The sequence below is a fragment of the Plecotus auritus genome (assembly GCF_963455305.1).
Source record: "Plecotus auritus genome assembly, chromosome: 8".
Lineage (NCBI taxonomy): Eukaryota > Metazoa > Chordata > Mammalia > Chiroptera > Vespertilionidae > Plecotus > Plecotus auritus.
Window position 1 is genome coordinate 86,953,604 of NC_137782.1, and position 26,100 is coordinate 86,979,703.

Consider the following 26,100-nt stretch of genomic DNA (forward strand, 5'->3'; position numbering starts at 1 on the left):
ATACATCACAGAGAACTGAAATAGTTGGTGCCATTGCCTTTTAAGCCAGACTCAAATGGCAAATGTGGGTAAAACTGAATCTCTAGGATTATGACAAGTCAAGAATGCTATCTGGTGAGCCAGTCAAACGATGTCTAGAGCCATGCAGCTCAGAGTGGGACAAGCTAACACTCTAAGAATAGCTTTACAAAGTAAAGGAAATAAAATAATGAAATGCAAAGGAAATTATCAGGTGTAAGGGATAGAAAGGCACTTGTTAAAAGGTGACTCTGCATGGAGACAACCATGCTCACACTCCATTTAATTGGTTTTGCCACTTTGGGGAGTGAGAGGGAGAATATTGTTTTTAGCTGATTTTTTATTCAGGTGTTTCAAGTCTTTTCTAATCAATGAGCACATTTTTAGTTTCCTAATAATCAAATTTCAGTGCCTCTAAACTTATTTCCTTTTTATAAATCTCTGCTTCTTCGTTCAATCTCTAATTGATCCTCACTAGGATTTCCAAACTACCTCTGGAATCTCAACTTAAACTTATTCAAAATAAAAATTAACAAATGCCAATGCACTCTTCTGCTTGCCAGTAAAGCTGACTGCCCCCTTGCTTGGGATAAATTCTTAGAGACATACAAAAAGGGGGCTTACAAGAGTTGTCAGTTCTGGGAAATAATTTTAAAAGCAGGATTTTCCCATACAACAATGACTATCCAAAGTGGAATTTATTTTTCAATTCTCTCTGCCAGCCACCACTTTATAACAGACTAGACATTATAATTTAGTTTTCAATTCTCTTTTTTTACATTTTGAAATGGCCTGTCAACCAAGCCCTCCATTCAATCCAATGCACAACCAAGTGTTTTATATCTGAGATAAAAAAGCTTGGGCAGTAATATTTTCTTCTGCTTCTTAAAGATAAATATGAGAGCTCCCTAGCTCTGCAAATCTACTTAGATCAAAAAACAGGCTGAGAACACATTTGAAACAGAAGACACTTGGATTCATACGCTTGCTTACCTGCAGCTGCAATGGTGGGTGTAATAGATGCAGAGGGTAAAGCAGAGTTTTGAATAGGTCTACCTGCATTTTCAAAGGGCAGAGAGCTAGTAGTAGAAGGAATACTCATCAAAGGCTGTGAGAGAAGAGACTGGTTCTTGTTCAGTATTTGGCTCCCTGAGAGAGCAGCAGATGGGTTCTGAACTTGCACTTGAACTTGAGACATGGTCACTTTCAACAAAAGTGAACAACTGCAGGTAAACAGCTTTCAGTGCAGGTTAATTCAGTGCTATGAAGTCTAAAGTTCTACCTAAAAGTTGTAAGGGAAAGAAAATAAAAAGGTAAATTATAGAGGAGATATGTAATTGCCAATGTTCAGTCAAAACTGGTGTCACCTTCTCAAGCATGAAAACAGCCCAATTTAGCATGTAGCTATGACCATGTATTAGAACTGTTTCTCCTTGGTATACAAGAAGGTTCCTGGTTTTGTGACTTTCTCAGTGTTTTTAAATTACTTACAATACCCTTATGCTCTGCATGTTCATTTTATGAAGAAAATCAATAGGGTATCATATTTATTGGTGACTATTAAGAATTATAAATTGCAGCTTATATTTAAAAATATAAAAATGTTAAAATATGGAGAGGTTTTTTCATACCATATGGGATATGGTAAAAGTTTCTGGCCTCAAAATTCTAGGAAGCTGAAAGCAAATGGGTTGTAACACCATTAATAGGTGAATGTAAATACTGCTTCCATTTAAGGGCAACGTGCTCAGATTGGCACCTTTAGAGCTTTCCTTTAAGTTGACTGAAGAGAAGAATTTCTCTTCTGCTGTTTCTTTTTATGATGATAAAAGATCAATTTGTTTTCCTAAGAGTTTTGTTTTGAGATGGTCTCAGTTACAGACCCCAAAGAAAACGGTTGCTTGATCCTGAGAAATCTGAATAGCAGAAAACATTCTATTAATTTATACAACTAAAAGCAAAAATAGAGAAGATGAAGAAGAGAGGAACAGATTTCAGACTGGCAATTTTACTGCTGTGGCTGGTAAGGCCTCATAGAGAAGCAGAGGAGATTGTTGACTGTATTCTAAGCTCCAAAGGCATTCTTTCTAAATACACTGATTTCTCCACAAGTCCAAAATAAGGACAGTTCTGCTCATTTTCATGACCATTATTCAAATAGCTGAAAATACTGAAGGCAAATGTACTCAAAAAAATAACCAGTAGCAACAAAGAACAGAAAGCAGAAACCAGCCAACAAATGAGAGGTTTTATTACAGAGTAATTGTTCATCACTTTAATTTTTTCAAAAGTCTCAAAAATGATTTTTAAAGAAAGCTAGACCTCTAGAAAGAGATGAATGAGCAGAACAATTAAGGTACTTGAGGATTCCTGACATACTCTCTCTTGCTGAAAGCAAAAAGGACTGCAAACCTCAACCAAACCAAACCAAATCCCAAACCTCAACTACAATATGACTGGATCACAGAGGCATAAACAATACCCTGTTCAACAAAATTGCCCAATATTGCAGTTGTTTCTTTTGTTTACTTTTGGAGTCAGAACCAAATAGCAGTTCCACTGAGGATCTAGATAATGATCTTAGCAGACAAGCTGCCAATATCAAGAAACAAGTCCAGAACCATTGTTTCATTGTTTTTATTTCCTTCAGCTGCCAAAATATATTTCTCTCTCAATCTTCCTCCTCCCTCTCTTATTCACCTTCTTCCTCTCCCTCTCCTTCTAAACTCTGTCTTGAGGGCATTTTTCTACAAAAAAAAAAAAAAAAAAAAGAAGTCATTTATAGTATACTCACAACACTTCAGGACACCAACTACAGGCCAAAAAGTAGCCAAAAGGACATAGCTGGTTTGGCTCAGTGGATAGTGTCAGCCTGCAGAATGAAGGGTCCCGGGTTCGATTCCAATCAAGGGCACATGCCCAGTAGGGTGCATGCAGGAGGCAGCTGACCAAGTCTCTCTTATCATTGACTAGAGGACCGGTGCACGGATTCGTGTACTAGTGGGGTCCCTCAGCCTGGCCTGCGCCCTCTCGCAATACGGGACCCCTCAGGGGATGTAGAAGTGCACAAAGTGGCAGGTGGCCAGGGAGGAGCCCGAGCCCAAGCTGGGCACCACTCCCGCTCATCCTGGCCCCACGGTGACTGCCACACACTGCCCGGAGGTGAGGCAAGAGAGGCTCACACCACTACAGCTGTGCTGGCCAGCGTGAGCCTGGCTTCTGGAGCCTATAGGTCAGCTAAGTGGCTCTCCAGCTGTGGGAGCGCACTGACTACCAGGGGGAAGATCCTGTGTTGAGCATCTGCCCCCTGGTGGTCAGTGCACTTCAGCGCTTAGGGTTTTATATATATATAAATGTTTCTACTTCTCTCTCCCTCTCCCTTCCTCTCTGAAATCAATAAAAATATATTAAAAAAAAAAAAAAAAGTAGCCAAAACCGGTTTGGCTCAGTGGATAGAGCGTCGGCCTGCGGACTCAAGGGTCCCAGGTTCGATTCTGGTCAAGGGCATGTACCTTGGTTGCGGGCACATCCCCAGTGGGGGGCGTGCAGGAGGCAGCTGATCGATGTTTCTAGCTCTCTATCCCTCTCCCTTCCTCTCTTCCTCTCTGTAAAAAATCAATAAAATATATATTTAAAAAAAAAAAAAAAAGTAGCCAAAAGCAAGTGTTTGCTTCAGAGTCTACCCATACCCCAGAAGGAACAATCCAACTCTGCTCTCCAACTCTGCTCTCAGTAACTCCTGAGAGTCTGAGACTTGAATGGATGACTTAAATTTAGAAAGGGAGGGGCCCAAAGGGATCTATTTTGGCGAATGCTATCTACAGCAGGCCCACTGCCAGCATTTCCATCACAGACAAAAATATACAGATTTTCTAGAAGTTGAGAAAGGGAACAAACAAGCTTTTTAAGTAAGAATGTCCCAGAAATGTTAACCTCAAGTTCACCTGAAGTTATGTCTTTATAACAACTGGTTGAAAACAAGTAGTTCAAAACATAATAAAATAAAAAAATAACTCTCCTAATAAGGCTGTGTACTTTACAAATTTTTAACTTCCAACACTAAAATCCAACAAACAGTACTCATTTGCTAATAAATTTTTAGTCATTTGCTAATGTAACACTTCTATGTGTCTTCAGGCCTGAAAAGAGAATCTAAAGCAGTGGTTCTAAAGAGGGGGTAATTGTGTTCCCCAAAGACATGTGACAGTACCTGGAGACATTATTTGGATGTAACAACTGGGGGACGCGGGGACCTACTGGTATCTAGTGGGTAGAGGGGTCAAGGATGTTGTTTCAAGTATACATATACTAATCCACAAAATAAAATCTTACACTAATATAACAAGTAGCTTATATATTTTCTAATAGAGAAAAAGAAACCCCCTTTTCACCTCAAAGGCTCTAAAAAACTGATGCTAATATTTTACCCAAACAAATGCTCCTCTCCTAAAGAGAAGCCTGGCAGCTATCATAGTTATAAATGAGGAAAAATATATTGTTTACCCACATAATTCAAAGAACAAATAAAGCTTTTGACTACTGCTGTTTATATAGTTCACAGCAGCCTTCAGGGGAATCATGGAATTTTGGATATATTACGTCTGTATAAATTTAGAAAACTTGGTGCTCAACAGTAGTCTGTCCTGAAGATTAAATCCTAAACTGAAAACTTGTTTTTTCTTTTTAACCTATCTTTAAGTACTGTTTTCCACCATATAGATTAGGGACTCGAGAGATTAAAATACTTCGTTGGAGTTTTCTTATAGAACATTGGTATTTTACACACAGTAAAATTAGGTTGAAAAGTTTGAAACACAAAGACTCTTCAGTTTTTCCCAGAGCTGAAAACACCTTTGACTGTAAAGCCTGTGTTATGCTATTTCCCTGCCTCCTGCCTCCAGCAGAGATGAGGGCCTTGGTCTTTTCCTATATGAAGAGTTTTAGACACCAACTCAGGAAAACACATTTATTTTATTCTCAAATCCAGAATTTACAAAGCATATATCAGCACTATACCACAAAGAGGGGTGATATAACAGAATTATGGGTACGCCTTTTGAAAAGACTCCTCCTAATTCCAAGCCTCCCCTCCTTGGCCCTGTCCCCTGCCCAACCCATCCTGGGTCCTAACTTTGGCTTGGTGATACAAAAATCTTTTCATAAAAACGGAGTCTCACCTTGGCTGGCAGCTTCCATTTTACAAGTGCCAAGTACTTTTTAATGGGTTGTGGGAAGAGGAACAGGAGCACATTAAACATTACAATAGCATTCTTTAAATAATACATGATGTGCTAAAAAGTGATCAGGCACAAAATGCATATTCCTCACTAAGCAGTGAATCTACCAAGACTAGGCCATACTGAGTACAATGTGAATGATTTAATGCACAAGGCAGACCCTTCTAGAAACAGTTTACAGAACTATCTACAATAATGGTTAGTCTTATTCACTCTCAACTAACGTTAAATCATTGTGGTATGACATAACTGCTTTAACAAATATAGAAAAACATCGTTTTTAATATCTAATATTTAACTGCATTAACTTATAATTTATAATGAAGTATCTGTACTTTTGTGTAATCAACATATCATTGGCCATTATAATAAGTGATGTCTCCAAACAAGATGTGTTTAAAAAGAAAAAAGGAAAGAAGTCATCCTAATTCTAAGATTTTAAGATAGCCACAAACATTTCACTAAACATCTCTCCACTGAACTCCTTTATTAAATCTTGAGTGGTATGGAAACACAGATACAAAGGAGTACTCCAGTTCCTTGCCATGATAAAGCACTTGTAGTATCAATAGCAACTTTAGGATATATTTATTCAATATTCAACAGAAATTTATTAAGCATCTACTACATGTGAACCCTTATATGTCAGATTGTACATTCTCCAGTGATAGAATCAATTTGTTAAAGTTTTCCTCAATGATACAGAAGAGATCTTTTTTTTAAAATATGTTTTTATTGATTTCAGAGAGGAAGGGAGAGGGAGAAAGAGACAGAAACATCAATGATGAGAATCATTGCAGAAGAGATCTTTAGGCAGCCAACTGTAAATCTATTCATCTGTTCTCTTTAATTTTTGAGAGGCTCCATTCTCAGAGAAACTTTGTAAACAACATGGAAAAGTTAAGGAAGAAACCACTTTTCCTACAATAACCTTGAAATACGCCTAAATACCTTTATTTCCAAGATACTTCTCTGATACATCTTTCTAGTTGTAATGTGCTTGTATGTTTTCTGCAAGTAAACTTACTCCCAACTTTACCCCCCACCAGCACCTGCCATTCCCTGTCCCTGGAAAACAGCAATTCATTGACTCCAATAATTATCCAAACATCTACAGACAGGGCATCCACAAGTATAGAAACATGACAATCACTATCATCATAAAAAATAATTTCCAAAGAGACAACGTCAAGCAAGTAATGTCCAATAGCAGGCCCTTATGTCAAATCACAATACTAAAAGGTTCTTTAAAAGAAATATAACCAAACTACTTAAAAGAAAGAGAGAGAGAAAAAAAGACCATTATGTACTTGGTACTCAAGAGGATAACACAGGAAAAGTAACCCTGACAAGACACAATCACCTACAAGACAATAAAATCAGCCAAAAATAATGCCTGGAAATAATCCAGGCTGTTCAAGACCTTTGCATCCAATACAAGTGACTGAATGTGGTCCCTGTCTTACAGTTGGCCCAATGTCAACTGGGCAAGGGAGGATTTTCTTTCCACACAAATGTAACCATTGGGTGGTCCATTTAAAGAAACACTTCCTAAAAGAGAATTCATTATTTAAGGTTCATCCTAGAAAAACCATCACACCATACTGTGTACTAAAGAAAAAAAAATTACCTCTGCAACCTAACAAGCTGCAAATCTTAGTTTCTTTTTTAGCTCTAAACCTTATCAAGCTCCTCTCTCTTCCCTAGATAAATTCTTTTTTTTTTAAATATATTTTATTGATTTGTTACAGAGAGGAAGGGAGAGGGACAGAGTTAGAAACATCGATGAGAGAGAAACATCGATCAGCTGCCTCCTGCACACCTCCTACTGGGGATGTGCCCGCAACCAAGGTACATGCCCTTGACTGGAATCGAACCTGGGACCTTTCAGTCCGCAGGCCGACGCTCTATCCACTGAGCCAAACCGGTTAGGGCTTCCCTAGATAAATTCTTAAACTAAACTCAAATACATTATTTTTATAAACTGGAGGTCTTTTTAAAATCTAAACTTATAAAAACATAGAAAATTGTTTTAAACCAACCAAAATGAATATCTATAATATGCTAGAGATTTTTAAGAAGTACCTTGTGACATATCCTCCTATATAATAAAGAGGTAATATGCAAATTGACCATCATGCCTTCACACAAGATGGCCACCCCCATGTGGTCATAAGATGGCCGCGCCCATGTTGTCACAAGATGGCCGCCAGGGGAGGGCAGTTAGGGGCAACCAGGCCAGTAGGGGAAGGCAGTTAGGGGTGACGAGGCCGGCAGGGAAGGCAGTTGTGGGGGACGGGGCCTGCAGGAGAGGGCAGTTGGGGGGACCAGGCTGGCAGGGGAGGGCAGTTGGGGGCGATCGGGCAGGCAGGGGAGCAGTTAGGCGTCAATCAGGCTGACAGGGGAATGGTTAGGGGGTGATCAGGCTGGCAGGCAGAAGCGGCTAGGGGTAATCAGGCAGGCAGGCAGGCAGGCAGGCAGGCAGGCAAGCAGGCGAGCAGTTGGGAGCCAGCAGTCCTGGATTGTGAGAGGGATGTCCGGCTGCCAGTTTAGGCCCTATCCCTATGGGGTCCCAGATTGGAGAGGGTGCAGGCTGTGGGATCGGGCCTAAACCGGCAGCCGGACATCCCCTGAGGGGTCCCAGATTGGAGAGGGTGCAGGCTGGGCTGAGGGACACACACACACACCCAGTGCATGAATTTCGTGCACCGGGCCTCTAGTTCTCAAATAAGGGGCTTGGTTCAACATAATAGTAAACTGGCTTTTCCTTTCAGAAAAGGAAAATTGTAGTCTGTAACCATGTGCCATCTTCCCAGAAACAAACATGACTGCATTTACCATCATCTTCATGCAAAACAGACTAGTGCCAAGACCCAGTTTCTAAGAAACCAGTCTTGCTGCTAAGTAGCAACCAAAAATTTTAAATTAAATCAGACTGAGTTGTGGCTTTCAGTTTTACTCCCAATTCAGATAGCAATTACACATACAACTTTTGGCAAGCCACTGCCCAGAGCCTCAGTTTCCCCAAATCACTTTGTAATCAAATATTTGACAAAGCCGAGACCGGTTTGGCTCAGTGGATAGAGCGTCGGCCTGCGGACTGAAGGGTCCCGGGTTCGATTCCGGTCAGGGGCATGTACCTTGGTTGCGGGCACATCCTCAGTGGGGGGTGTGCAGGAGGCAGCTGATCGATGTTTCTCTCTCATCGATGTTTCTAGCTCTCTATCCCTCTCCCTTCCTCTCTGTGAAATATCAATAAAATATATTTAAAAATATATATATATATTTGACAAAGCCTCAGTCCTAGCAATCTGAAAGCTAAAACCCTGAAGGAATCCTGAGGTGTGATAAGTTATTCAGTTCTTTGGCGGGGGTGGGGGGAAAGGCATTATACAAAGTCAGTGTGATGAGTGTAAATCCATTCACTGAGCTTTGTATAATTTCTCTAATTTCCTGATGCTTCAATTTCCTCATTCCAAAGGATGTTGGATTAATCTGTCCACTACTGCCACCTCAGAGATATGATATGATGATGTGCTTTCAATTCTTAGAAAGTGCTAAAAAACACAAAGCAGTGTATTTTGCAGATAAAAGACTGTAAAATCCTAGGAGCACTCTTATAAAACTTTTCTGGTCTAAATGATCACAGCCAGTGGTAAACAGAATTTGAATCCTAACCCTATCTCATAATAGAAAACAAAGCTGAATTAGTTCCACAGTTTTGAAAAACAAGTTTAACATGAACAATCTGAGAAATCAAAGGCAAACTACAAAAGTTTCTATAAACAAGACACTTATTTGACGAGTAATGTTAATGACTTCAGTATTCAATTTTTACATCTATACATTTAAAGTATATGGCAATGCCGGCTAGCAGGTTTTACATCTTGCCAACAATTTCCCCTGCATTTAATTACTTTCTAATTAAATCTCAAGAGTAAAAAGAAATTCAAACTGTATAAAATCTCTTCTGTTTCTCTAATATTATAGCCAGAAGTAAATGTCATTTTCCACATTAGTCAATGAAAATTTTAAAAAATATTATGAATTATGAACAGGCCTGAAATTACAGAGCCAAATTATGAATACCTTAAAAAGAGGTGTTCCAGGAACAATGTTGTTGTGTTTCAGGTCTGAGAGGTTATGTGGCTAGAAAATCCCTGGAAAATAAGAAATAATAATTTACAGAGGATATCTTTTTCTGAAAATGAATATATATATATATATATATACATATATATATATATATATATATGGCTAAAGTTTTGGGGAAATCTAAAACTTCCAAGTAGGGAAGTTTCCAAAAACATGATGTCCTGGATTGGCACACTCTAGAGTCTACAAAAGGCACGACTCCATAAACATGAACATAGGAGACAGTAGAAATTTCCTTTTAAGTCTCAATTACTTCCTGATAACAGAGCTGTGAATGCCTAAGATTTAGTTTTCAAAGAAGGAACTGGACATCATATATTGCCTGATCACACAAGCCTGATTTTTAAACTGCTTAACTACTAATAAGTATTTTATTTATAAATGTCCTTACCATGTGCTTGGTGTGCAAATACAATTTAGATAGGAAATTTTACAAAATGGTTAGTTTAAGTTGCAAAATACGAAAAAGCACATTATCTCTAGTAAATCCAAATCATAATCCTTTAGGATTTTAAGTGACATAAGAGTTTAATTCTCTAACTCTCAGGTCTGCTTTATCTAGAGTTGTCCCACCTTTTAACATGTTAAGTGCCCAGTCACCCATGACTGACACTATACTTTCTGTCCGGAAGACAAAACAGAAAGGGCGCTTAACGTGTTAAATTGCAGGAGTCAGTAGCAAATAGAATTTCTCACTTTGAGATGCTTTTTGCACTTTTAGAACATAATTTTGCTCACTTCAATTTCTCACTGCTACTGTGACTTATTAAACAATAAAAAATAGCTGTTTACTGTCCAAATGATTTTAGAAATAAAAGCAAGTGCTCTTATTAGCTCTACAATATTTTAACAACTCAAGCTCTTCTTTTTGTAATATACTATAATAACAACTTTCCAATCTAGAACCATTTGTTCCATAATCTCACCCAATCAAAAACTAACATGAATGAAAAGTGGAAAAGGCTTCTGAGCAGCCCAAACAGATGTCTAAGACTCACCTAATTGAGTCCATGCCTTTTACCAATGGGGCTTTCCTCCATTCAAACCCATCTATAATGAACAATTATGGTAGATTTGGTTATCTAAGTTTCTAGCCCAAAACGGAAGTTAAATAATTAAGATTGGAGAAAAAGGAGCTGCTAAAGTCAGACATAACGAAAATAGTTAGAAACAACCGCCAACAACTCAAAGCAAAGTAAAAAGGAGGAAAGGGAAGAAATGTAGTAGTCTGCAACCATTTGGACTTCAAACATCGTTACACAACACAAGTGACGGCTGAGATTGATATACACATTCACACTTCCATAAATAAACATTTTTAAAAATCCTCCAACCATTTTCAAATGATAATCCAAAACCATCATGTTTATTACCAATATATGCCATACAGCACTTACTCCAAACAGCAGCAAAGAACAAAGACTGTGGGTTAAACACAATTCTCCCCCACCCCCTTTTTTTTTTACCAATAAAAATGAGTTTATTTGCTGGAGGCAAGTGAGAAAGAAGCTATGCTACAGGGTGAGAAGGTGCTGGCTATGAACGAGGGGTTCAGTGGAAGCTGCAGGCAGCCATTTTGCTCCTGAGGCGGCAGCCTGAGATGAAGCAGACAGTGCAGAGCGCAGAGGGGAGGTAGGAAGAAACTGGGTATTTGGTGAAATTGTTCATCTGCTGCCAATACCCCTGGACTTCTCAGTTTTGTAAACCGGTAAGTTTCCTTTATTGTTTAAACCAATTTCCTTTATGGTTAAACCAATGATTGGAAACCAAAAGCAGCCTGGCTGAAATAGTCCTTTTTGGATCAAAGTCTCACATTCACCTTTAGTGCTATTGAAAATTTCAACATAAAATTCCTGACTCAGAATAAAGGAGAGCGTTGGCAAGTCTGTCACGTGAGCTGCTAGATCACACGGGCTCCCATGCAGGCCCTGCTGTCTGATATTCCCAGCTCTCAGGTGGGGCCAGGGGCTTCCATCTGCTCTTCAAATCCTTCGCCCAGAAGGCCTCTGTCCGTCTTCCCAGCCCAGGGCCTCAGGCAGGGAGGGTGGCAGGACTCGGATACCCATCCTCCTGTGCACACGGCTTCCTTCCAGCCTCAAGTGCCCTGGGTGACCTCCTCCAAGGAGCAGGTGCCTAGGTGAACTCTAGTGCCCACTTACCAGGCAGGTGGGAGGACCAGTGCCACCAGGCTGTGCTTCTGCCCACTCCCTGGCACTCCGAGGTTTCCTTTTGGGCAGAGTGAGGGGCGTGCAAAGTGAAAGCCCTGTGCACATGTGGTGGGGGGAGGGTCTGCTTCCATTCTGTGGGTGAGCAAATGGCATGGGGGCCGGGCTGAGGCCTGGCTCTGGCACTGCCTTGCTGAGTCACCTCAAGCCAGTCACCTATCCTTAAGGAGCAGGAACTACCCGTGTCCAGCGGGAGTCAAGTACAGAGGGTGCCCAGGGAAGAGCTTGACAGGAAGGGCCAGGCCACCCCATCTCTGGGTCATGCTTGGCTATTGCTTGGCTTCTGGCCTCAGTTTATGGAACGTAAAGGAGAGGGCCGCTGCAGACACCCACCCCGCCCCGCCCCAGGTCTGGAGTCAGGATGAAGGAAACTGAGTGAGGTTTAAGGAGTGGCTTTCATTGGGCAGAGTCAATGGCTGGAGACCAACATGGCACAGGGACTTGCCTGAGGTCACACCACAGAGCTGGGCGATGTTCACCCACGCTGCTTTTCCTTCATTGCGTGCACACTGGCTGCAGCAGCTGGGGGGCCCGGGACTGGCTGGCACTCGGCCTCCCACCCAGGCTGGACCTGCCAGAGGTCTGCAAAGGAATCACTTGAGGGTTTAGACTCAGTGGGCTCAACACCAGATGCCCAAGCCCATCCCTCGGCATCTTCCAGACAGCCCCTTTCTCTTTCTCATTCTGAGGCACTTAGAGAAGTTGGCTGGACTCGGGTTTGAGCTCCTTCACTTCGCTGCAAGGAGTCTTGGCCGTCCCACCTTTTGTTCGAGGTGGAGGAGCCAACCCAGGTCAAGTGCTTTCAGCGGTGCCTGGCACCTCGCAAGAGCCGGGTACAAGTTCCTGGGTACCCACCAGCTAGTATTATAAGCCAAATTGCAACATGAGAACACATTTAATGCTACATGCAGCATTTATTGAATGAATAAAGCAATGAAATTTAACGTTACATGCAGCTTGCAGCCTGGCCGGGCTCATCCCCACACTCCGTGAATCTTATTTAGAGAACCCCTTCTCCTTAACTTCAGTGACTTCGGGGTGCAGGAAGCGGCTAGCTAAACGTTCGATGTCATCCAGGGTCAGGCGGCTCAGGGACTTCTCATAATCCCTCTGTAGTTGATCTAGGACCCTGCTGGCAACTGCAGCACTGAAGTGGCGGGCCAAGACTTTGGCGATCAGCTGCCAGGCCAGTAGGCGCAGGGGCGGGGCCTCAGCCACTTTCTGCGTGGCGCTTTCTTCCAGTAACACCTTCTCCAGAGGTTTGACCACGAGGTTGAGCTTGGAATTGGGCCCAATGCTGTAATCAGAGAGTCTTTTCCCATCTGCCAGGGCCTTGCCCTTGAACAGCAGCCGCTGCTGGGGCACAGGAATGTTCAGCTTCACCGAGACCAGATGTTTCAGCGTGGACACCAGCTCATCCTCCGACACCTGCAGGCTGCACTCACGTCCCTGGAGCGCCTTCACTGTAAGCTTCATGGCGGCCGCGGCAGCATCCGGATCAACACGCACCCCTCAGCCCCCTGCCGCGCGCCAGAATCCACAATTCCCTTTTTGTCCACTAAAAAAAAACATACTAGAATTCAAGCACATGAATTAAATTCATTGCTTTAGCCCTAGCCAGTTTGGCTCAGTGGATATAGTGTTGGCCTATGGACTGAAGGGTCCTGGGTTCGATTCCAGTCAAGTGCACATGCCTGGGTTGCGGGCTCCACCCCAGTAGGGGACGTGCAGGAAGCAGCCAAACAATGATTCTCTCTCCCTCTCCCTTCCTCTCTGAAATCAATAAAAATATATTTAATAACAAAATTTCATTGCTTTATTCATTGAATAAATAATTATTGAACACCTACTATTTGTAGGCACTATTCTAGACATTGAGGAGAGAGGAGACAAATAAGATACAGTCTCTGTCTTCGTGGACTTCACATTTGTATAGGAATAACCTTGAACCCAACACAAATTTAAATAAATAATTCACAGTGGCATTTTAATTAGCAGTAACAAATCATTTATAATACACATCACCTCATAACTAAAGAAGACACAAGAGAACATAAAAAATCTCTTGGCTACAAAATGCTGATTTAGGATAAGGGCAAACCAGCTAGCACATGGTTGCCTGCGTATGGTGGGTAAAGCTCTTGATTGGAGATCTGAGGTTTTGGGTCCCAAACTCTGGAGCTCAGATGAATAATCCTGACCAAGTTACTCTTGTAGGCCTCAACCTTTTAATGTATTAAGTGATATTACCTCCACCAATTTCATGATTAATAAAACAATAATCATATGAATCTTGAATGACTCGTCATGTAAATAAAATGCTTATAAACTGACATGTCATACGAAAGTTAGCTGTTAAACATCACTTTCTTAGGATATACAGTAAATAATACATAAAATGATATTAATAAATCACATTCAAAACACACTAAGAAAAAAAATGTAGCCAACTTAAAAAGAACCTCATCCTTCCAAAAAGAATATTTTTTACTTTATTTTTTTTTTATGTTTGGTGCTTATATTGATAAATTCTCAGTTAAAAGGGAAATTAGTAGCTAGTCTAAATGTTCCAGACTATAAAGATTCACTCTTTCACAAACCAGAAGAAAACTTATTGACTTAACTATATTTGACTGTCATCTAGGTAAAGGGTCATGGAGCCTTAATGAGCAGGTTGGTTAAATTATGCAACAAAGAACATAAGCATCCAAGCATAATCAGACTTATTATTACATGTAAATTATCTTCTTTCTGACTGAGGAAAGGACTGCCTAGCATTTTGTACAAAATCACAATGGCTCCAGCAGACAATGGCCCTATTTCTATCAGGGCGGAATCTGCAAAGGTAGAAAATTCATGCATCAGTTAATTTTAATCTACCTAAAGCATGAACTTCAAAAAAGCAAAAACGTGTTTAGCTCAGTGGATAGAGCTTCGGCCTGCAGACTGAAGGGTCCCATGTTCGATTCCGGTCAAGGGCACTTACCTTGGTTACAGGTTCCCTGGCCCTGGTCAGGGTGCATGCAGGAGACAACCAATCGATGTATCTCTCTCACATCGATGTTTCCCTCTGTCTCTCCCTCTCCCTTCCACACTCTCTAAAAATCAATGGAAAAATATCCTCGGGTGAGGATTAATAAAAAATAAAAAAGCAAAAACCTGAGAATCAGATAAAATCTAATTAGATCATAAAGCTCATGCCTGAGGGGAACCATTACAGTAACAATTTAAGAAGTATTATCTGCTCAATTCATCCCCAGAAAAAAACATATTTCCAACACCTTTTCATGATTAATGAGACACACATATGTCATTATAGACTACACAGTTGCCTGAGTTAAGATTAAACACAGAATGGAAACTCATACACCATCTCTCACTAAAACCCCAATCCAAAAGCAGATTTAATTTAATTGATCTAGCCTTTTAAGGCTAGCAATAAGAGATGACTACTATCTGGGTGGACAATCAAAGAGGCTTCTTATTCAGAAGATCACTGATTCAAAGAAATTGTTCAGGATGCAGTTCTACACCAAACAGAACATTACAGTAAGTATTCCTAATACCATCAGCCAGGAAATGGTTATCAGAAATGGCTGGGAAGCAAAAAGAGCAATCACCACTTAACCCTATAAAGTTAACTAGAAGCTTATTTAACTCACTTCCAATTAAGCAGAATACTATAATTCTAAAGAAACTAATTTTTCTGCCCTAGCTGGTTTGGCTCAGTGGATAAAGCGTCAGCCTGCGGACTGAAGGGTCCCAGGCTCAGCTCCAGTCAAGGGCACATACCCAGGTTTCGGGCTCAATCCCCAATGTGGGGTGTGCAGGAGGCAACCAATTGATGACTCTCATCACTGATGTTTCTATCTCTCTCCCTCTCCCTTCCTCTCTGAAATCAATATATATATTTTTTAAAAAACTAATTTTCTTAGCAACAACCTGGTGTATATAGTTAATAAATCATTTTTAACAAACTTCATGAAGAATTATAGCAATAATTTAGAGTAAAGCCTCCTTCAACACAAAAAGTTACCGAAACATCCTCCTCCCCATTTACTAAGTACTCCCCAAACCTTTGAATCAGCTTAAAAATTTCAGTTTAATAAGAGATCAACCGAAGGACTTGTGCGCAGGCATATAAGCATAACCAATGGATAAAAGACACTGGGGGGGGGGGGGCAGGTAAAGGCATGTACTGGGGGGAAGGGGAGGGTGGGGGGAGGTCAATGGGGGAAAAAAAGAGACATATGTACTACTATTTTTAATACTTCAAACAATTTAAAAAAATGTAAAAAAATAAAATAAAATAAAAAAATTTTCAGTTTAATTTGACTGCAGCAATCTATCACAACAAACAAAAATAAACAGTAGCCCTGGCCAGTGCTGCGCAATGTTTAGAGCAGGCGTCCTCAAACTGCGGCCCGCCAAGGACATTTATCCGGCCCGCCGGGTGCCGCTGCCTGTCCTGCTTAGCAGCCAACTCGTCCCGGCCCACAGTGCGCATAGGAATTTGTTCATAGTTTTTTTTTTATACTATAGTCCGGCCCTCCAACGGTCTGAGGGACAGTGAACTGGCCCCCTGTTTAAAAAGTGTGAGGACCCCTGGTTTAGAGCATCAGCCTGCACACTGAAGAGTCTCAGGTTCGATTCCCTGATTCCCAGTCAAGGGCACATACCTCGGTTGCTGGTTCCCTACCCACCCCACTTTGGGGTGCATGAGGAAGGCAACCAATCAATGTCTCCCACACAACATACAGTGTCTACTTCAACTCCTGGCACAAAGTAAGAGCTGGATAAACAGCAGCTTTTATATTATTAGATAAATTCAATCTGACCTTTCAGATTCCTTTCCTGCATCAAATAACCTTCACTGGGTAATTTTAACCTGGTGCATGGTAAGAAAGAACAGCAAATATTATTATCCAGCAAATTCACTAATCCTGTGCTCAGTCACATAAACATCTATAAATATAAACTTACAGGTACTTATAAAATTACACTTATAAAATTACACAATAAATGGAAAGAGAAAACATGTTGACTAAAATCAATCTACTCAGTGGGCAACCAGTTCTAAAAGCTACAACAAAGAGAGAGACAATCTGATTTAGAGAAAAGACCCGGCCGCTGCTGTAGAGCCTAAGACCATCGGAAAAAACAGGTATTTACATTAGGATTCATAACAGTAGCAAAATTACAGTTATGAAGTAGCAACGAAAATAATTTTATGGTTGGGGGTCACCACAACATGAGGAACTGTATTAAAGGGTCGCGGCATTAGAAAGGGCAGTGGTCAGCAAACTCACTAGTCAACAGAGCCAAATATCAACAGTACAACGATTCAAATTTCTTTTGAGAGCCAAATTTTTTAAACTTAAACTTCTTCTAACGCCACTTCTTCAAAATAGACTCACCCAGGCCATGGTATTTTGTGGAAGAGCCACACTCAAGGGGCCAAAGAGCTGCATGTGGCTCGCAAGACGCAGTTTGCCAACCACTGCCCGAGGGCACTTAAATAGATTTTCTTAGTTTGTCATCTCATAGACATGACAAAAACAAACATCTAGGACAATTATGACCTCTGTATCATATTATAATAAAATGGCCTGTTTTGCTTACATTACTGTTATAAAGTCAAAGCCATCATCACACTTCTCTCCCAAATCAGATTCCATATTAAACAGAAACAGGTGAGCCACAGGTGTAATATTTAAAAAACTAATTTTAAAAAAATAAATAAATAAATAAATAATAAAAAAATAAAAATAAATAATTTTTAATTGAAAGCAAATACTTTCTTGGATATATTTCCCTCCTTTGCTTTCATTGAATATATTTAATGAAATAGAATTAATGAAATAGAGGGAGCACACTGAATATACTCTTTTAACAAATAAATGAATGTGTGTAATTCTGGAAAACAAGTCTGCAGATAATTTGCTTCTACCTCCACTTTCCTGGTGACATAAATCACTTTTACATCAACCTTATTCACTATGATGGGAACATAGATATTTTTAAAATAAGCTATTTGCAATAATTTCACAATTTTATTATTTTAAAAATAATTATATTCTTTGGTAAGGTTTTTTAGTTCAGAGCATTAAGTTGTGGGCAAAACAGATATGCAAACTATGCACCTGGTGGTATTTAAAATCAACACAGCTAAAAATAAATAAATAAATAAATAAATAAATAAAATAAACACAGCTATATATTATAATCCTACCCATAGTAAGTAAAAACATAGGATTTGGTCAACATTATTCAAGGTTTTAATACTCGATTTATCGATTAAGCACATCTTGGTTCATTAAACAATTTCCTTTAAAAAGCAAAGAGTGCCCTAACCGGTTTGGCTCAGTGGATGGAGCGTCGGCCTGCAGACTCAGGGGTCCCAGGTTTGATTCTGGTCAAAGGCATGTATGTACCTTGGTTGCAGGCACATCTCCAGTGGGGGGCGTGCAGGGAGGCGGCTGATCGATGCTTCTCTCTCATCGATGTTTCTGACTCTCTATCCCTCTCCCTTCCTCTCTGTAAAAAATCAATAAAAATATTTTTAAAAAATAAAAAGCAAGGAGTTCTGGCCCTAGCTGGTTTGGCTCAGCAGATAGTGCATTGACTGAAGGGTCCCGGGTTCAATTCTGATCAAGGGCACATGCCCAGGTTGCAGGCTAGGTCCCCAGTAGGGGACGTACAGGAGGCAGCCAATCAGTGATTCTCTCTCATCATTGATGTTTCTCTCTCCCCAGACCCTTCCTCTCTGAAATAAAAATACATTTAAAAAAAAAAAAAAAAAAGGCAGAGCTCTGACCCAGCCAGTATGGCTCAGTGGTTGAGCATTGACCCAGGAACCAAGAGGTCACAGTTTGATTCTGGGTTAGGGAACATGCTCGGGTTGTGGGCTCGATCCCCAGGGGAGGGTATGCAGGAGGCAGCTTATCAATAATTCTCTCTCATCCTCTCCCTTCCTCTCTCTGAAATCAATTAAAAAAAAAAAAAAAAAAAAAAAACATTTAAAAGAGACGGACAAGTAGAAGAGAGGTGATAAAGCAAGGGTAGTAAAATGTTAATGGCACAGAGTAAGTGATAGATATAGAGATGACATTAAAATTCTTTAAACTTTGTTATATATTTGTAATTTTTCATAATGAAATATTCAGTAAAAATAACCATAGCAACCATGTCTTCTCATAGTTCAATCTCTAACTTGTAAATTATATTTTTCAGGATAGCATAAATGCTATATAGTCTTCTTTTTTTTTATTGATTTTTTTAAAGAGAGGGAGAGAGAGTTAGAAACATTGATTAGAGAGAAACATCAACCAGCTGCCTCCTGTACACCCCCTATCGGGGATGTGCCCGCAACCAAGGTACATGCCCTTGACCGGAATCAAACCTGGTACCCTTGTGTCCGCAGGCCGACGCTCTATCCACTGAGCCAAACCGGTTAGGGCATATAGTCTTAATTTTGATAAAGTTTTACTTAAGGAAAAGTTCAAGTAGAAAATTGTACCAGAGCATATTAACCACAAAGGTCTCCATCACCACAAGTTAATTTAAAATAACCTGTCATAGGTCTAGTGGAGAACAAAATATGTCATAAAATTCTCTGAAAACTTCTGAAGGCTCCAAAATCCAAAATGAGAGCAAGGCCAAAAGCTCTCATTTGAGGGGAGGAGTTTACATTTCCCCAAATTGAGCAATTCTGTGTCACTAAGTTGGACGTGAAATATGATCCAGTTTGGAGACTAATAAAAACAAGGCCCTATAACATCCCACAAAAAGATACCTGTTTCATGAAAGTTTCACCTTTATTTATACCGGTAAATTTCACTCTCACTCCATCCAATAAAAGGGCATCAGAGAAAGTTGCCCTGTAAGCTAGACCCACTCTGTGCCTCTAGATTAAATACTTCTTCATTGTTTTATGGGGGAAGAGACTCTGGATGAAGCAGCACAGGATATTCCCATGTTTAATGATTACACCCAGAATAATGTTAACGGTTGGACTTCAGAACTGGAGGAGGGGAGGGAATTCTACGAGTCATGCTCATTTTTAAACTTAAGATAATCTGTATATAAATGAGCTTTCTGGCTGAATTTTAAAAGAGAATGATAGACTGAATAAATTGTACAGTATTTATAATAACAATTCCAAAAACATAAAAGTTTTACTTTAAGCCAACTAGGACAGTGGTCGGCAAACTCATTAGTCAACAGAGCCAAATATCAACAGTACAACGATTGAAATTTCTTTTGAGAGCCACAATTTTTTAAACTTAAACTTCTTCTAACGCCACTTCTTCAAAATAGACTCGCCCAGGCCGTGGTATTTTGTGGAAGAGCCATACTCAAGGGGCCAAAGAACCACATGTGGCTCATGAGCCACAGTTTGCCGACCACTAAACTAGGAACTATTAAGCATTTTTTTTATTTTTTAAATGTATGTTTATTGATTTCAGAGAGGAAGGGCGAGGGAGAGAAAGATAGAAACATCAATGATGAGAGTCATCGATCGGCTGCCTCCTGCAGCCCCCTATGGGGGATGGAGCCCGCAACCTGGGCATGTGCCTTTGACTGGAATAGAACACAGGACCCTTCAGTCCACAGGTCAACGTTCTATCCACTGAGCCAAACCGGCTAGGACCTAAGCATTTTTTAAAATAAAGTACATTCTGTGTCCTTTCTTAGACACCAAATTAGATTATCCCCCTAAGTTAATTTTAAGAGGTATGCATATCCCTCCCCATCTCTCAGGTTGTAATAACTGAAATATACATTTTTGCCATACCTGATAAAGTTCAAAAACAAACCTACATAACTGAAATAATGTTATAGGTCTAAAAGCTAGAAACTGTTCATGACCAGAAATGTGAAAATTAAGTAATAATGACAAACAATATTCCTGTCAACTTCCATTCTAGGAGAGACTTTCCTTTAAGCAAGAAAGAAAAATATGAATACCTATGCTATGAATTCATATTTACTAAATTTGTTTATAAATACAGCATATGGGAAGGTGGGGTCTTTGGAAAATAATTCTACAACAGTTTTGAAATCAAATATCCTTGGCTTAATTCTTTTTTTTTTTTTTTAAATATATTTTATTGATTTTTTACAGAGAGGAAGGGAGAAGGATAGAGAGTCAGAAACATTGATGAGAGAGAAACATCGATCAGCTGCCTTCTGCACACTCCCCACTGGGTATGTGCCTGCAACCAAGGTACATGCCCTTGGCCGGAATCGAACCTGGGACCCTTGAGTCCACAGGCCGATGCTCTATCCACTGAGCCAAACCGGTTAGGGCTCCTTGGCTTAATTCTTAACCTAAGGTAACAGCAGCATATTTACACAAGAACTGTAAAGAAACTTTGAAAGTTATTATGAATTATTTACTGTTGTTTAACTTTGACACAAAGCTATTCTCCATTAAAAGTGATTTAACAGGTAGATCTCTCCACCAAAACAGGATTAGGGATATCTGTATTTCTGATTGCTTTTCAATTACAATCATTAATAGCTCAAGAATTGTTGCTTTTGTACACAAAGAAGCAAAGAAGTATTTTGGATATAACTTTGAAGGGAGGAGGCAAGCACTGAATCAAGAGCTAATATGGTTGCTAATTTTTTTTCCTGCTGTATAGTAATCATGTATAAAGAAGAGAAGCCCAATAAACAAAATAAGAACTATGATGCTACTAAAAGTAAATTTTGTGACAGATTAAGAGTCTGGGGCAATCTGGTAAAATTATATGTTTAGGATTTATTTCAAAATAACCTAGTTGACCTGGCTATAATTTAACAACTGTCAAAGCTGAGTGACCAATATATGGAGATTCACTATACTACTTGAGTTTTGTTATGTTTTCCATAATAAAAACTTTTTTAAAAAAAACTAGATTACCTACTGCAGTAGTAAAACATTTCCCAAACATTACAATTTGTGATATGGCAGAAAAAATTGCTATGTCTTCTTTTGCTTGTATAGTTGTTTATTTGGGTGTTTTTAAAGAGTCATCCAAACAAAGATTTTAAACTAGAAATGATGGTAAGATTATGTCAAAAGATTCTAAGAAAAAGTCAAAAACAGAGAGGCCACTTTGCATCGTGAGTTACTGAGAGGTGGGTGTAAATTAAAACAGTTTTAAATTCAGTAAGGAAATCTACCTAAAATAATCCAATGTACAGGAGGATCAGTGACTAGAACACACACACACCTCCTAGTCTTTTGTAAATTTGAACCTCCATGAGTTGCATTTCCTTAATGAAAGGTATACCCCAAACAACTGAGTACAGAATTAAGAGAAACTCGGTATTTCTTAGAGTTGCTGTTTTATAAATCCCACCTGTCACCAGGATGACTGAAACTGCTCCCTGTACAATCCAACTGTATTTTTAGTTTTTACTTCAACAAGCAGCAATGTAATTTACATTTGGCAAGCACAACGATTCTTGAGAGCCCAAAATCAACCAAAAAATCTGGTTTAACTCTATTCCCGTCACTACAAGCAGAATGCAAGAGTGACCTTAAAAATGTCCCCACAGCCAAAGAACAGGGGCAGAACAGACAGAAGCACACATCTTCGCCGGAACAGAAGAAAACTTCCACATAAGCAATACTGCGACAGGGAGGTGGGGCAAGGGCTTAAAAGGAAAGTCGGCCAACAAGGACGAGGGAATAAAAGCACAGCTGCAGCGAAAAAAAAGTTAGAAGTTAGAGTTATAGCGCAAGTAAGGTCAGACATTTTCCAGCTTCGCACACCCCCCACCCCCTCCAGAGCCTGACACACAGCAAGAACTCCAAAAAGGCTTGCTGAACTCAAGGAAAGCTTCTGCCAGCAACTTTCCCAGGAATGGAATGACAACAAGAAGCCTGATGATGGCAGGAAAACAGGGAGCTGGTGAAAATCTTGCAGCTGGCTCAGCTGAGGAGATGGAAATAACGCATCTTTTACAGACTGCCTACTTACAGAGCGTCCCAATTAAATGTACACTCGTTCAGATATTAACTCCCCAAATAATAAATCGGCGCTGCAAGTGGGCATGCTGAACATTTCTGCCTCTAAGGAAACCCAAACAGGGAGGTAGGTCAACTTCTGTCCACTCTACCCACTAAGTTATAGCTTACGGTAATATCACGCTAATAAATTATGCAGATGGTTTATTGGGACACGCTGTGGGTCTGGCACTTTGATAAGCGCTTTATACGCCCCAATTCACTGAACCTTAACAACCTTAAGAGGCAGGGACCTCGTTAGCCCCTTTTTCCAACTAAGACACAGGGAGGAGTTTAAGTGATTTGCCTAAAAAGGCACAGGTGGGACTCATACCCGCCTCGGACACCTGAGCGGTGCTGTTAACTACTATGCTACAGACCCGGCTGGGTTCTTTCAGGTGCTCCGGCCCTCAGGGGCTTGACGCGGGGACCCTGTGTCCCTGGCCCGGGAATAGCCTCCTCACCCCGCGCGCGAGGAGGAATGAGGAAAGGCGGCGTGGCACCTGTTTCTGGCCCCAACAAGGGGCGGAGGAACTGGGAGCGACCAGGGTCCAGGCCGCGGGGCGTCCCGACGCGGGGGGCGCGGGAGGATCCTCCTCTCCGGGAAGGTCCCGCAGGCTGCGAGAGGCCCGGGGAAGGAGGCGGGGCGCGCGGTCCCGCCGAGGCCTAGGCCCCCACTCGCCGCCCACCTCCCCGCGGCGCAGCCCCGGCGCGGGCCCCGTCAGGCCCCGGCCGCCTCACCTGGCTGCTGCCTGGAGCTTGTCCCCCCGACCGGCGGTCCTGGGCGGCGACGGCAAGGAGGGGAAGAAGGAAGGAAGGAGGGAGAGAAGGAAGGGACGGCGGGAGGGAAGAGGCGGAGTGGCCGCGGAGGAGGCGGGCGCCGCCGGGCCGGGGGGGGGGGGGGCGGTCTGAGGAAGGGGGAGCCGAATCTGACGCGGCCGCCGCGAGCGCAAACGCTGAAGAGCCGCTCCGGCGCCCGCAGCCCGGCAGGAAGTGACGGGGGAGGGGCCTATGCCCGCCCCCCAGCCCCTGCCCAACTCCCTCTCGGCCCCACCCCCGCCCGCGGTCCGGACCACAAATTCCAGCGGGCTCTGCGGCAGCGCCTGCGCTCGCAAGGCACACCGGCAGCCTAGCGGGCTGGGGCCTGGTCTTGCTTGAGCCGCCTAGTCCCGCCCTAGGCGCTTGGACCTGCTGGGAGTTGTAGTTCGGCTGGGAGATGGGTCTGGGCTGCTCTCGAGAAGCAGGGCGGGGCCTTTCTTTTTCCTCACCGCGTTCTTTCTTCCGGTTTTCCTCTCAGTCCTTCTCTCCCCTCGGTTCCTTCTTTTCCTCCATCCCTCAATTTCTCCTTTCGTAAATGTTTATTAAACGCCTGCTGTATGCAAAGAGCTGACAATACAGTATGGTGGTAAAGAGAAAGACAAAAATTCCTGCCTTCATGGAGCTTACGTTCTATGAATGAGAGGTGACCAATCTAGGGGGTAAAACACAAAAATAAAATCAGTAACTTTTATAGTGAGTTAAAAGGCAAGAAGTGCCAAATTACTATTACTCTCACCCAATTCTAGATAAACTAAAAGTATTTTAACAGCCATCTTATATGGCAGGTTGAGGTTTGGGGTGGGGAATCTTGGACCTCTAGAATCACACAACAAAGAATAATGCAGCATTGTGAGAGGTCCAGGAAACTAAAGGACCGCAGATGCCCAAGCCTCCTCCTGCTTCCCCACTCTTTAAAAAGTTTATTTTCTCTCTCTCTGCTTCTCTCTTTGATTTTCTTCCGGATAGGAAGGGAGAGGGAAAGAGAGAGAGAGAAAGATCAATGATGAGAGAGAATCACTGATCCGCTGCTTCCTGCAGCCCCCACTGGGAATCCAGCCAGCAACCCAGGCAAGTGCCCTGACCAGGAATCAAAACGTGACCTCCTGAGTCATAGGTCAACGCTCAACTACTGAGCCATGCTGGTCTTTGCTTCTCTCTTAATCCAACTATTGTTCAATCTTTCCAAAGCAATATAGTTTAATTTGTATAAATTCATAATACTAGGTCCTGTGGCTGAAGGGTTCCCTCCAAACAATGCTTTGGGACTTTTCCAGAGCCACAGAGGACTCCTTTCTGTGGACCAGGACTTTGTAAATTCATTGAAACTGAATCCCAGGACACCAATAACAATCCAAGGACTTAAACTGTCCCTGAGTGCCCAACCATGACAGTACTAAACAACAAATATTGTCCAGCCCTCTGCTGAAGGTGAATTATTTTTCTTTCTAACTTCCAAGCAGTCTGATTCCATAGATCACGTCAGTAAAGGAGCAGACATGGAGGTGTTTCCCTAAATCCAAAGCTGGGGTCCCTGTACAATCACACAATCTCTTCAAAGGTGTAAAGGTAGAAGGTGGTGTTCTGACCCATTTTACCATCACCCATGAGGGTTCAGGTGATGGGCTTTTGACTTCCAATCTTAAAATTCTTCCCTTATTCTATACATTGAGGGGGAGGTCCCTCTATTTTTTTTTCTTTCAAATACAGGCTTTGGATTTTATTTTATAACTTGGACGGACCACAGTACAGTTGGACCTCTGTTTCCTCGTTAGTTAATAGATTAGAAACAACCATTTCCTCTCTTACCCAGAGATCATAAGAATTTGTAGAGCTTGATACCCTGTTTCATCTTCCCCATCTGAAGAGTGAAAGGTCTCTCCTCAGTGTAGTGATGTCCTAAGTGTGATTCTCTGAGCTACTCAGGCTACTATCTGCTCCTGTTAGTGATTGGTCACCTCTCATTCTATGGGTCAGGCATCCTTACAGCATTCTGTTCCCCTCTTTCCCCCCAACCACTGATCTTTCTGTCTCCATAGTTTTGCCTTTCCAAAATGTCATATACATAGTTGGAATAGGCCAGTATAATCCTTTAAGATTGGCTTCTTTCACTTAGTAATAAATATTTTTAAGTTTCCTCCATGTCTTTTCATGGCTAATAGCTCATTTTTTTTATTTTTGATAGCTCACTGTTTTCCTATTTTTAATAGATACAATAAATAACTATAATTTTTAGATAAAAATCAACTTCTCACAGGGCTTTTATGAGCATTGCATGTTCCCATTCCTTGTTACAAACACATATAATTTATCTTCTAGGAAGGAACATGCAGAATTTAGTGTAACTTCATCGTCACAGTTTCTTACTTCCATCTTCTTCCTAAAGAAAAATAAATACGTCTTTTATTATTTGGCAAGAATCAAAAAGTCTTCATGCCCTTGGAAGAGAATATGACAGACAATCTCTAGGTACAAATAGAGAAAACAAATCTAAGTGACCCCCTCCTGAACCCCACCAGCTCCATGGCTAACCTATGCCTCTAACTACTATTCCTTGGTTATACAAAACGAAAGTTCAGAGTCATTTTCAAAACACAAGGACTATTAAATCTTTAGATTGTTGTTTTTTCTTTTTCTACTGTGTTTT

At 41.2% G+C, this 26,100-nt stretch overlaps 2 protein-coding genes across 15 annotated transcripts in view; both read right to left on the reverse strand.

The window, feature by feature from the left end:
- STAU1 (staufen double-stranded RNA binding protein 1) overlaps positions 1 to 23,813 on the reverse strand; it is a gene marked incomplete at its 5' end in the record, with an annotated part of 71,305 nt that extends 47,492 nt beyond the window's left edge. For 2 of the 14 annotated variants that reach the window (XM_080682888.1, XM_080682896.1), the window contains one exon: positions 23,379 to 23,632. Coding sequence is in view for 4 of the 14 variants with exons in the window: in XM_080682891.1 (XP_080539017.1) it covers positions 1,012 to 1,216 (205 nt within the window). Of the gene's footprint in view, positions 1 to 1,011; positions 1,217 to 9,344; positions 9,416 to 17,989; positions 18,008 to 18,069; positions 18,173 to 23,378 lie in introns of those variants that run through there. The other 12 variants (XM_080682891.1, XM_080682885.1, XM_080682886.1 and 9 more) reach the window with 11 other exon arrangements.
- Positions 12,532 to 13,189, reverse strand: LOC308255459 (ubiquitin-like protein 4A). The gene has a single exon (XM_080682899.1). It carries the CDS (start codon positions 13,109 to 13,111, stop codon positions 12,632 to 12,634), a length of 480 nt encoding a protein of 159 aa, XP_080539025.1. The 5' UTR covers positions 13,112 to 13,189; the 3' UTR covers positions 12,532 to 12,631.
- Positions 23,814 to 26,100: the final 2,287 nt, after the last annotated feature.